This window comes from Sorex fumeus, unplaced genomic scaffold, assembly GCF_029834395.1.
Source record: "Sorex fumeus unplaced genomic scaffold, SorFum_2.1 ptg000072l, whole genome shotgun sequence".
Taxonomy (NCBI): Eukaryota; Metazoa; Chordata; class Mammalia; order Eulipotyphla; family Soricidae; genus Sorex; species Sorex fumeus.
Window position 1 is genome coordinate 15,890,579 of NW_026606129.1, and position 12,907 is coordinate 15,903,485.

Sequence of the window (12,907 nt, forward strand, 5' to 3'; positions counted from 1 at the left end):
ACATGGCTAACATTTGAATCTTGGTTCTATCATTTGCCAGCTGAATGACCTTATCTTAGATATGCCATCTTTCTGTGCTAATCTTCTCAATTGTGAAATGGAGATACTTAGAATCTGATCATATGGGGTTGTTATCAAGGTTTAGAAAATACACTGAAAGAGTAAAAAATCAATCTTGTTTAATCAGGCCACAGTCTTTATACTGGAACACCTAGGATGCTATGTGCTATTTATTCCTCAATAAAATTGTAATAAAAATTTTAATAAGGATATAATGGGACCTCCATACAAAGCATTGCCAATGCCACACCACTGTTTCAAACTGACTAGTAATTTTTTATTTGGTCTCCTAGCCTCCAGAAAAGAATTGTTGAAATGTACATTTGCTAAATTATACTTGCTTCTAGATAGTATCCACTTAATAACAAGTCCCCGATTTCCTGACTCCACCTTAAAATAGCAGTATAAGTCTAAATCCTATAACACGTCTTTCCCAACTCATTCACATAAAGATATCTTTAGGATATCCTCTTTTAGGCTGTACCAAACTCGTGAAACATAACCTTGTTTGGGTTCAAGTGTGTTTCTGGTAGTCTTGATGGTCCTATAAAAAAAATATATGATAATACATCAAATGCACAACATATGGTTATTTACTGGAAGTTGTAAGAAAGACCTTTTATTTCCAGCTTCTTTCATCTATCACACCTCAAGACATGTTTGTTCAATGAAACATATTTGCTCCATTGTTACTAGGCAACAACCCAGAGAGCTGTGATGCCTTATTAAAAGATATGCTGATGCCAAACATCCAACTCAGAGGACTCAGTGTGGAATGATAAGGGGTTTATTTTCATGGTCCTAGGGGGCCAGAACACGAACTGTTCTGGAGGGGGTTAGGAAAGGAAAGAGAACAGAATGAACAGAAAAACAAGCAAAGCTTTTGAGCTTACAAAAGTCCAGACTATAATCAGGAATTACTATTTAGCTAGCTGGAACGCTAACAAAAATAGGGTATAGAAATGCCTAAACTTTCACATTTTTATTTTCTAATTTCTATAAACACCCATTTGACTAATAAGCTAGCAGTCTTTTGGAGTCCCTGCAGGACACCACCCCCTGTCTGTCCCCCTGATGGGCAGACCAAGAGGCCCAAACACTAACAATCCCTTTAGCATTGCATTTCACCTCTGTTACATTGGTAACACACAACCCGTTTGCAGGCTAGGCCCTGCCCGTCTGCCTGATCAGCCTTTCTGCATTTGTACCAGAAACCGAAGTCTGCGCTTCCTCACTAAGATTGCAGAAATAACTTCTCCCGTAGCAGATTGGCAGTAAATAAATAGAATAACAATCACTGCTTAGTATAGTAATATGTCCCGCACCCCCCAACACACCCACTGTGTTATCTATAAATAATTTCAAAGAAAGTCTATGGCCATTTTCTTCATGATCCTAAAATTTCAGCTCTGACCATCACCCTCCCGCACCTTTCCCCCGCAAACCCGCGCCCCCGCTCCCCCTAGAAACCGGCCCCAGGGTTGGTCCTAAATGGGACTATTCAGAAGGCGGAACTCTAGTTCCGGACACCTGGCGGCAGGAACCGGAGCGTATTGGCACAGGACCGGAAGTGGCTCCCAAGGCTCTTTTTTTTTCTTTCTTTTTTTTTTTTTTAATTGCAATCTTTCCCGTCCCGGAGGGCGACGGCGGGACGGCTCCTGGGAGGCTGCGGCTGGACGGGCGACGGCGGCGAGGGGCCTGCACCGCCCTGCACGCTCCCCCGGCCACCCCATGCCCGGCTGGCGTCTGCTGGCCCAGGCGGGCGCCCGGGTGCTGCGCCGCGGCCCCCTGGACGCCGCCCGGGCCCCGGGGAACAGGTGGGTGCAGGCCGCCGCGTGCGGCCGCGGGGCTGGCAGAACTTTGGCCTTGGCGGAGGGAGGGTGGAGGCAGGAGGGGCTCCGTGCACAGTCGGGAGCAGACAAATCAGGAGTCTTTTACTCTCGGAATGTGTGCCCTTGGGGGTCATTTATTTTGGCCTTTTTTTTTTCCATGCACACGGGTCAGCGACTGACAGCGACCATCCTGGGGAGCAAATGTAACTGCTGGCTAGTGGGGGGTTTTCCTCTGCAGTAGATCCCCTTTAGTGGGTATAGACCAGGCGCTATAGCCCAGGGAGCTTACGGTGGGAGCCCTCTTTCTCCTCCCCTTCTTATTAAAAACAGAACTCTTTTCAAAAGGAGAAATGACCTGCCCAAGGTCACTCGAGTGTAATGCGAAGTCGAGAGGGTGACAGTCTTGATTGCAAGGCTGAGACCGTCTTGATTGCAAGGCTGACACCCCGTTTTGCTGACCCCGTTTGCAAGCCTCTCCTAGGGCACTTGGTCTCAAGTCCTATCGGTGAGCCTGTGGTTTTGCATGCCCAGCTTCTTCACTGTTCCAAGCCCAGGCTTTCAGGCAAATTCGTTACAGAAAAGCAGGACGTGTCGATGAATTTCACGTTCTGTCCCTTTACTGCATAGAAACTGTTGGGCCCTTTAGACTGAGCTCACGGCCCTGCCGGCTGGAGGTGCTGCTGCTTTGTTTAAAATGTGTTTATCAGGGTGGAGAGAAAGAAACAGGTCATAAGGCACTTACCTTGCACACAGACTCCAGTTTGATCCCTGGCATCATCTGCCAGGAGTGAACTCTGAGCACTGAGCCAGGAGTAAGCTCAGAGCATCACTGGGTGTGGCTTAGCCCCCCCCCCATGCCCCCTCCTCTCCCCTACATAAAATAAAATTGATATCCCAGAGAAGATGAGGCCCTTTGCCTCCAGTGTATCCCTTAACTATTAAAATGAGAGTCTTTTGTTATTATAAAGATTATTAGAAACAGTCTTGCACAATCGCTTTCTAAGACTGGACAGACTTCCTGACCCATGTACCCTTTCTTTCCTAGACCAACTTGGGAAATTTTTAAAATATGGCTTATTTTCTAATTTTTTTTTTTACAGAACAAACATATGCCTTTCGGTTAGAAGTTTACATGACAAGAGTGCTACGTGGTGGGATGAGCATCTCTCCGAAGAAAATGTCACATTTTTGAAGCAGCTGGTCTCTGATGAAAATAAGGCCCAGTTAGCAAGTAAATTGTGTCCACTGAAGGATGAACCGTGGCCTATACACCCTTGGGAACCAGGTGGCTATTTTGTACTTGATGTATTCACAGTTTCTAATTAGTGTGTCTGGCATATTCGAAATCTTCATCACTTGATTACTTGAACATTTTTTAAATTTAATTTTCGTGTTGGGCAGGGGGTGGCTGGCACTTCCTATGATTCTTAGCCAACTGGACCGGCGGATCAGCTTTGGGGTCCAAGGATGCAGTGCTGCCCGGACCCTGGGTTACTCACAATTACCCCAGTGGTGCTCAGGATCCTCTGCGGCCATAGCTGGTGGTAGGCGGGGCCCTCTAGAACTGCATTCAGTGACACTTGGGGACTATGTGATATCAGGAATCAAACCAGGCTTGGCCACATACAAGGCATGCCTATTTTTTTGTGTCTTGAATGCCTGTCTGCTTGTAATTAACCAGATTAATAGAGGGTCTGGATTAACTAGACCCTCTTTTTTGTTGTTATTTTATTTTATTTATTTTTTAGACTTACAAATTTTTGTGCTTGGGTTTCAGTTATACAATGATTGAGTACCCATCCCTCCACCAGTGCCCATTCTCCACCACTAATGATCCCAGTATCCCTCCCACCCCCCAACCCCCCCTGGAAGTGCTAGTTCCAGGGCCCTGATTACTGTTAATACTTAACAATAGCTGAAGACTTCCCCAGAAAGCTGTTTGTGAATGAAGGGTTTGTTCTCTGTGCATTTTTCTTTCCTTCACATTAAAAAAAAAAAAAAACATGAAATCAGTTGGCAGAAAAGGAGGAAGAGTCTGGTCTCAACTCTCTGGTGCCAATTGTCTTTCCGGTTGGGTTGGTCTCGCACTCCAGGGTTGCCGAGCAGGGCCTCTGATTCAGGCCTTTGCGAGAGTGTGCTGAGTCCCCTGGGCCAGATCAAGAAGAATAAGGTCTTCCTGTTAAGTGTTGGGTTTCTGGCTAGAGCTCATGGTGACTGTTGAATCAGACCTTGGACAAAAGGTCTCACTGCAGTCGCTGTATTGATTCATGCAGCAAATCTAAGTTTCATGAGAGAGCAGGTATGATTTAGCAGCTAACCGTTTGTGTCCTGACTAGACCCCTAGCTAACTTCTTAGGAGTTAAGTGATAGATGATCTCTATTCAATGATTAGGGGTAATAATTGCTGTTAGAAAAGTAAAGCATACCGATAGATTAACCAGACCCTCTATTTGTGCCGTTATTTTAAAACCAAAATAAACCTGTTTCCTTGCAGGGTTCTCTGATACCTCCTGCTTAATTTGCCCAAGACTTTTGGAGCACCTAAGTCTATATTAGGCCAGGAATAGTTGAGGATATGCACATCTTCAACTATTCCTGGTAAGAAGTACTTGTGTTTCACTTTATAAATGGATTCTGTGTTTCTTATCTGCTGCTTCTTATATGAAAAGCACAATTCCAGAAGTACTGTTGCATGTTGGTTAATGTAAACAAAGCTTGTGCGAACAGTGATTTGTTTTTTGTTGCCAGGTTCCTCCAGAGTAGGACTCATTGCTCTGAAGCTGGGCATGATGCCTCTGTGGACCAAAGATGGCCAAAAGCATGTGGTCACGTTGCTCCAGGTGAGAAAGAAACAGAAGGGCTGATGATTTGTGTGTGTGTGTGTGCTTAGCTCTGTGTGGTGTACACAGGCATGGTTATATCCTGAGATGTGCAGCTGTATGATGGAGAGGAGGGTAGTGTCAAGGGCAGGAAAGATGATATAGGAGGTCAGGGACTTGCCTTGCACTTGGTGACTTTGGCCACAACGCTGGTTCATTTCCTGGTACCCACTTATGCCAGGCACCACCAGATGTGGTCCATAAAGCAAATAAGAGTAGGGCATCATCGAGCATAAGTACTGCTGAAAAGACTTAGTTCATATGGTTTCAGTGAATGTTTGCACACTAACCTGAGTAGTGACTTTCATAATTCTGGCAGTGGGATGACCAGAGCAAAGATTATATGAAAGGAGGGCCTGAGAGAGAAAGGACGGGAGGTTATGCATAGATTACCTCCTTGCCTTGCGTGCAGCCGACCCAGCACGATATATGGTTTTCAGAGCACTGCCAGGGGTCACTCCTGAGCACAGGGCCAGGTCTAACTCTTAAGCACCTCCAGGTGTGGCCCTCAACTCCCCCAACCCCCCTGAAAAGCTTAAAAAGAATTGTAACCTCACTTTTCAAATACCTCACATCACAATTGGGAGATATCTCAGTCTCATCTCATTTTCATTTACGAAGTTCTTTCGACTCCAAATTATAATTTTGATGTCTTTACTAACTTTATTATCTCATCCCTACTTTGGACAAACTGACAGGCTACCAAATGTAGCCTGCCCACACGGCAGAGTCTGGCAAACTCCCCGTGGCGTACCCTATATGCCAAATACCAGTAACAATGATGGGTCTCATTCTCCTAAAGAGCCTTGAATATAATCTCAGGGCTAGGATGAAGGAGACGTTACTGGGGCCTGCTCGAGGCAATCGACGATTAACAGGATGGTCGTGATTCGTCGTCGTGATTCGTGAACTCTGAATTTAGCTCTCTTATCTGCGGAAGCATGTTCATCTGTGAAATAAAGTACACTCAAGTGATCAAAAATGTGAGCCCTGGCACACATGCTGCCCAAACCCATGTGCTGCTTGTGCCCATGTGGCCAAGCACATGCGGTGCCTGAGCACATGTGTTGCCCACACCTCCCCTCTTGAGATGGGGACTTTCATGCTTTCGTGTCTAATCCGGGGATGTGTGTAGGGGCTCTCTCCGCCCTTGTAGAAGCCTACACTCCCTCATGGACACCTTACTCTCTACTCTCTCACACTTTCTCTCCCTCCTCCCCTTCAAAACCCTCCAAATAAAATCTGTTTTACATTAAAAAAATAAATGTGAGTCCTGGAATCAAGACACATGACTTCCTGTCCTGGTTCTACCACTTCCTAGGTGTGGGGTGTGGGGGGTTGGTGCCTCCTGTATAATTTTCTATAAAAGAAATAATGAGGACACGCCTCGTGATTATTGTGAAAATTGAAGGAGGCTCTATGACAAGCATTTAAAACCTAAAACAGCATGACATGGCCAATTAACATTAACGGTTGCTGTCTTCAGCGTCATCATCATCCTAGTAAATCATTGACAAACTAGTCTCAGACAAACAGTGTGGACCAAATTGATATCGCTGGTGTTCTTAAGTGCTGGGTTCTGATGGGCTCAGCAGGCCTGGGCCTTCAAGTGTTGAGTACATATTTATCAATCAGATCTGAATGAGCAGAAATAGATATACAGTTTTGAAAACTCTGAGGGACCCTGGGAGCTCTCGGGAATGGCTGGTCACGATCACGATCATCTTGTTGTTCATCAATTTCCTTGAGCAGGCACCAGTAAATTCTCCTTCATCCTTGCCCTGAGATTTTAGAAAGTGCCACATTCGAGGCTCTTTCAGGGTCAGGAGAATGAGACCCATCATTATTACTGGTTTTTGGCATATTGAGTACGCCATGGGGAGTTTGCCAGACTGCTGTGCGGGCAGGATGCTTTCGGAAGCCTGCCGGGTTCTCCAGAGTAAGAACTAGATAATAAGATGTCGCACAGCTGCAAATGCGGCCGCGTGCTTCCGGGAGCTGGGTTTTATAGTCTCTGGGTCTTGGTTGTTGATGGGATTACCTGGCTCCGGGGGCAGTTGGTGGGTGTGACCCCTGCCTACTGGAAGATGGGGGATCTGGGCAGAGGAGGCCCAGTCCCTATCCGAACAGGCTTGGAGATCTCAGCCTTGGGACCCGCATGCCTGGGTTCTTCTGCCGGTTCTTTCATGCCTGTGGAGAGTGGTCTCAGCATGGCTGTGGCTGGTTCTGGAGATCTTCTGCTGCCGGGGCTCTGCTCAGGGCAGGGAGGGCCCCTCCTAGGGGCCCCGGTGAGGACAGCCAGGCGCAGGGGCAGGAGACTCTGCTGGTGAGGCTCTAAATTAGTGCCACCACTCGGGAAAGAGTTTCACTCTGTACACTGAGAAGTTGAGACAGGTGGGCTTGGTAGTCTAGCTTGGTGTTTCAACGCCTTCCCCTGTTTGTGGCCTCCTCATGACGCGTTTTCTTCCTAGCCTGCCCCTGCCCTCCAGATGCCGTGCCTCACCCCCTGTAGGTGATTTTCACTGTAGCTCCTTTGGAATATCCCAGAGGGCCTCGTGGTCCTTTGTTGAGAAGCACCAGACTAGCACGTAAGCTCCTGAGTGTTGTTGGAAGTGTTGCCCAGCCATGCCCCGGATCCCTGTGTGACAGTGCGTGTGACAGCAATTGTTCTTCGCTCTCCCACATTAGGAAGAGCCCAAATGCTCATCAGTGGTGGAACAGGGTAACATGCCATAGTCTTCTCGCCTAACGGAATGCTGGACTGCAACAAAAATAAACAGAATTGAATAGCACTGAGCAATGGGGAGGTGCTGGAATGCTGAGTGAAGGGAGACAGGAAAGAGTCGAGACAGTTGGATTCCACATATAGAAAGTTTAAAGCAGGCAACACTAAGCTGCCTTATAAGTAATACTTTTTCTTTCTTTTTTTTTTTCTTAAAGATACCTACAAGCAAACATCTTTATTTATGTTGCTTTTTGCGTCACACCCAGTGATGCTCAGGGATTGCTCCTGGCTCTGCACTCAGGAATTACTCCTGGTGGTGCTTGGTACCATATGGGATGCTGGGGATCGAATCCAGGTTGGCCACATGCAAGGCAAACGCCCTCCCCGCTGTGTCATTACTCCTGCCCCACTAGTAATACTTTCAAAGGTGGTGATTAGAAAGAAAATGTGTCAATAGTAGGGGTTCTCTCTAGGACAGTGCTCCTTTAGGAAGAAGTTCTCTAAGCTTCAGAATCATGGATGGGGGAGTGCTATAGAACAGATTCTGATGGGCTGGGTTTCAGTGGGAATGTGAGAATTGGTGCTTTCACCGAGTTCCCAGGTGATGCCAACTCTGCCTGTCTCAGGACCGCTCTTGGAGAACAGCTGCTCAAGGGGCCTCGGGTGACCAACAGGTGACACCCAGACTGGCTCTCGACAAGGATCGTGAGTGAGTCTGTGCGTATTTTCCTGGTTGGTACTCATTGTATTGCGTTGTTTGTGCCATTTTCTGTGTATGTTATCTGTATGTTCTAGACAGGTCTTCAGAAGGTTATTGCTGCATTTTAAGTATGTGGCCTTCTAGGAGACATGAGATACTGGCTCGAGGGAGTTCCTAATTAGAACCTCTGTGTGATTGGTGTGTAACATTAAGATGTATCTTGCCAAGAATGGCCGAGATTAGTACCAGGAATTTTACTCCATGGCTTGGAGGCCAGCCACACATGCTAAGGGAAAAGGGAGCTCAGATAGAGAAGGGAGCACCAAATAAAGGGTGTTGGGAGGATCCTCCCAGGATGGGAGATGCATATTGAAAGTAACTATAGGCCATCTTTGAAGCGTTCAGCATAAGAGAAGGAACACATGGAGGGTGCGGGTTCCCGGAGGAAAAAAAAAAGAAAAAACAGGTTCCAAAAAGAGCCGAGAGCACCGGCAAGTTCCAGATGGAGTAGGTGCCGCATCCCGCCTCCCCAGATGGAACCCCGGTGACCAGAAGCCTCTACAAACACAGCTCGAGTAGGCGGGAACGAGGACTTTTTCTCAAATCTGCCGGACTACACTTCCCAGGTAACCTCTGATTCCCCAAGTCACGCCCACAGCCCGCCCCCCAGCACCATCTTTGAAGCTTTCAGCATAAGAGAAGGAACACATGGAGGGTGCGGGATCCCGGAGGAATAAAAAAAAGAAAAAACAGGTTCCAAAAAGAGCCGAGAGCACCGGCAAGTTCCAGATGGAGTAGGTGCCGCATCCTGCCTCCCCAGATGGAACCCCGGTGACCAGAAGCCTCTACAAACACAGCTCGAGTAGGCGGGAACGAGGACTTTTTCTCAAATCTGCCGGACTACACCTCCCAGGTAACCTCTGATTCCCCAAGTCACGCCCACAGCCCGCCCCCCAGCGCCATCTTTGAAGCTTTCAGCATAAGAGAAGGAACACATGGAGGGTGCGGGATCCCGGAGGAATAAAAAAAGAAAAAACAGGTTCCAAAAAGAGCCGAGAGCACCGGCAAGTTCCAGATGGAGTAGGTGCCGCATCCTGCCTCCCCAGATGGAACCCCGGTGACCAGAAGCCTCTACAAACACAGCTCGAGTAGGCGGGAACAAGGACTTTTTCTCAAAACCGCATCTCTCTATATACAAAGTGATCAATGAGAAGTAAACGACCCAATCTTTCTCCCTGAAAATCAGAGTTAAGTTTGGAGCACGGCCACAGCCCCAGAAACACAAGGACTTAATGCAGAACCCAGCAGCTTAGAGCAGAAAAGTGAACGGACGATGAGTTAACCCAGGCCATCATTTCTGCCCAGAGGGGAAAGGGTGTTGCCCCATTCGCCCTCTCTTCTCTGGAAAGAAGGATGGCGGCCGCATGGGAGCCTTGTGGACAGCAGGTATGAGCCGGGGGTGTGGGGAGCGACTAAAACCTCACGAGAAGGGGGGCGTTCCGGTCCGTCCTTCACGCCCTACCGAGGTCAACAGTTGCCCCCCACGAGCGGCTCCCCAGCACGGCCACAGTCCCAGAAGCACAAGGACTTAATGCAGAACCCGGCAGCTTGGAGCAGAAAAGTGAAAGGACTATGCGTTAATCCAGGTCATCAAGTCTGCCGGAGGGGAAAGGGTGTTGCCCCATTCGCCCTCTCTTCTGGAAAGAAGGATGGCGGCCACATGGGAGCCTTGTGGACAGCAGGTATGAGCCGGGGGTGTGGGGGCGACTAAAACCTCATGGGAAGGGGGGCGTTCTGGTCCGTCCTTCACGCCCTACCGAGGTCACCAGTTGCCCCCCACGAGCGGCTCTCCAGCACGGCCACAGCCCCAGAAGCACAAGGGCTTAATGCAGAACCCAGCAGCTTGGAGCAGAAAAGTGAAAGGACTATGCGTTACTCCAGGCAATCATTTCTGCCCAGAGGGGAAAGGGTGTTGCTCCCTTCCGCCCTCCTCCCTCTGGAAAGGAAGATGGCGGCCACATGGGAGCCTTGTGGACAGCAGGTATGAGCCGGGGGTGTGGGAGCGACTAAAACCTCATGGGAAGGGGGGCGTTCCAGTCCGTCCTTCACGCCCTACCGAGGTCACCAGTCACCCCCCACGAGCGGCTCTCCAGCACAGCCACGGCCCCAGAAGCACAAGGACTTAATGCAGAACCCAGCAGCTTGGAGCAGAAAAGTGAACGGACTATGCATTGATCCAGGCCATCAAGTCTGCCGGAGGGGAAAGGGTGTTGCCCCATTCGCCCTCTCCTCTCTGGAAAGAAAGATGGCGGCCACATGGGAGCCTTGTGGACAGCAGGTATGAGCCGGGAGTGTGGGGGCGACTAAAACCTCATGGGAAGGGGGGCGTTTCGGTCCGCCCTTCACGCCCTACCGAGGCCACCAGTTGCCCCCACGAGTGGCTCTCCAGCACGGCCACAGCCCCAGAAGCACAATGACCTAATGCAGAACCCAGCAGCTTGGAGCAGAAAAGTGAAAGGACTATGCGTTAATCCAGGCAATCATTTCTGCCCAGAGGGGAAAGGGTGTTGCTCCCTTCCGCCCTCCTCCCTCTGGAAAGAAAGATGGCGGCCACATGGGAGCCTTGTGGACAGCAGGTATGAGCCGGGGGTGTGGGAGCGACTAAAACCTCATGGGTCGGGGGGCGTTCTGGTCCGTCCTTCACGCCCTACCGAGGTCACCAGTCGCCCCCCGCGAGCGGCTCTCCAGCACGGCCATGGCCTCAGAAGCACAAGGACTTAATGCAGAACCCAGCAGCTTGGAGCAGAAAAGTGAACGGACTATGCGTTGATCCAGCCCATCAAGTCTGCCGGAGGGGAAAGGGTGTTGCCCCATTCGCCCTCTCCTCTCTGGAAAGAAAGATGGCGGCCACATGGGAGCCTTGTGGACAGCAGGTATGAGCCGGGAGTGTGGGGGCGACTAAAACCTCATGGGAAGGGGGGCGTTTCGGTCCGCCCTTCATGCCCTACCGAGGCCACCAGTTGCCCCCACGAGCGGCTCTCCAGCACGGCCACAGCCCCAGAAGCACAATGACCTAATGCAGAACCCAGCAGCTTGGAGCAGAAAAGTGAAAGGACTATGCGTTAATCCAGGCAATCATTTCTGCCCAGAGGGGAAAGGGTGTTGCTCCCTTCCGCCCTCCTCCCTCTGGAAAGAAAGATGGCGGCCACATGGGAGCCTTGTGGACAGCAGGTATGAGCCGGGAGTGTGGGGGCGACTAAAACCTCATGGGAAGGGGGGCGTTTCGCTCCGCCCTTCACGCCCTACCGAGGCCACCGGTTGCCCCCCGCGAGCGGCTCTCCAGCACGGCCATGACTCCAGAACACAGAAACCAATTTCTTAACTATCTGACTTTCAGTAGAAATACTTCCAGGGTCAATAGGTAAAATAGCAAAAATCCAAAACCAACATTTAATTCTTGAACCCAGCTGTAGAAAGCAAATCACTTCACAATGCTTTCTCAGCATGTCTGATTTGGGGGGGGGTAAACTCTAAATAATAGTGGTGAATCTTTTATTGAAACAATGAATCTAATCAAAGCAGATAGAGTGTTAACTAGAATTCATCTGCCTCACAGGGACGGGGAGGGGTAGGGGGTGGGGTTTTATTGGGGTTCTTCATGGTAAAAAATAAGTATTGGTAAAGGGAAATGTGTTTGATATTTGCATGACTGAGACATAAACCTGAAAGCTTTGTAACCTTTCCCACAGTGATTCAATAAATAAATTAAAAAAAAAAAAAAGAAAGTAACTATAGACCAAACATGATTGCCACCCATTGCCTCTTTTGCAAACCACAACACCCAATAGGAGAGAGAGAACAAAAGGGAATACCCTGCCACAAGAGGCAGGGTGGGATGGGGAATGGGGGTGGGAGGGATACTGGGATCCGTGGTGATGGGAAGTGGGCACTGGAGGAGGGATGGGTGTTTGATCATTGATAATTGAAACCCAAGCACAAAAATTTGTAAGTCTACAACTGTACCTCATGGTGTCTCACTAATAAAAATTAAAAAAAAAATGTATCTTGCCACTGACTGGAGCAGTAGTACAGTGGGTGTGTGGCATTTTCCTGGCACGCAGCTGACCCGAGTTTGATCCCCAGCATCCCATATGGTCCCTCGGTCCACCAGAAGTGATCCCTAAGCACAGAGCCAGGAGTCAACCCTGAGCATTGCTGGTGTGGCCCCTGAACAAACCACAGCAAAAACACCAGAAGGATGTATCTCGATGCGTACTAATGTTTTATTGTTTCCCCCCTCTCCCCCACCCTTCCCCCTCCCGCCAGGTGCAAGACTGTCACGTCCTCAAGTATACTCCAAAGGAAAATTGTGATGGGAAAATGGGAACCTTAACCGTAGGAGGAAAAACCGTTTCACGATTTTACGTAAGCATGTATTTTCATTCTCGCAGAATAGGGTTTTTCATTAGTTTCAGATTTAGTTTTTGAGGATGTTAAACTTGACAGAGTTGTGCTTGCCCATAAGGTAAATTGTGAATCTTTTTTCTAAAGTCTCTCAACGCTTGGCATCAACAGCATGTGAAGATGCATTTTGTATCTGCCAGAAGGAGCTTTTAGCACTTGGGCAAGAGCTGTTTGTGAAGCCATATCAGGTTTTTTAAATAAAGCAGTCTCCCCCCCCCCCCCCCCCCAGTAGAATAGTAATAGAATG

General features: G+C 48.9%; 1 protein-coding gene across 1 annotated transcript in view; it reads left to right on the forward strand.

Annotated features, from left to right (window-relative positions):
• Positions 1 to 1,673: 1,673 nt before the first annotated feature.
• Positions 1,674 to 12,907, forward strand: part of MRPL3 (mitochondrial ribosomal protein L3) — a 41,471-nt gene continuing 30,237 nt past the window's right edge. The window contains exons 1-4 of the mRNA XM_056129356.1: positions 1,674 to 1,877; positions 2,993 to 3,177; positions 4,641 to 4,732; positions 12,523 to 12,621. Of these exons, the coding sequence (XP_055985331.1) occupies positions 1,792 to 1,877; positions 2,993 to 3,177; positions 4,641 to 4,732; positions 12,523 to 12,621 (462 nt within the window). The 5' untranslated portion in view covers positions 1,674 to 1,791. The remainder of the gene's footprint in view (positions 1,878 to 2,992; positions 3,178 to 4,640; positions 4,733 to 12,522; positions 12,622 to 12,907) is intronic.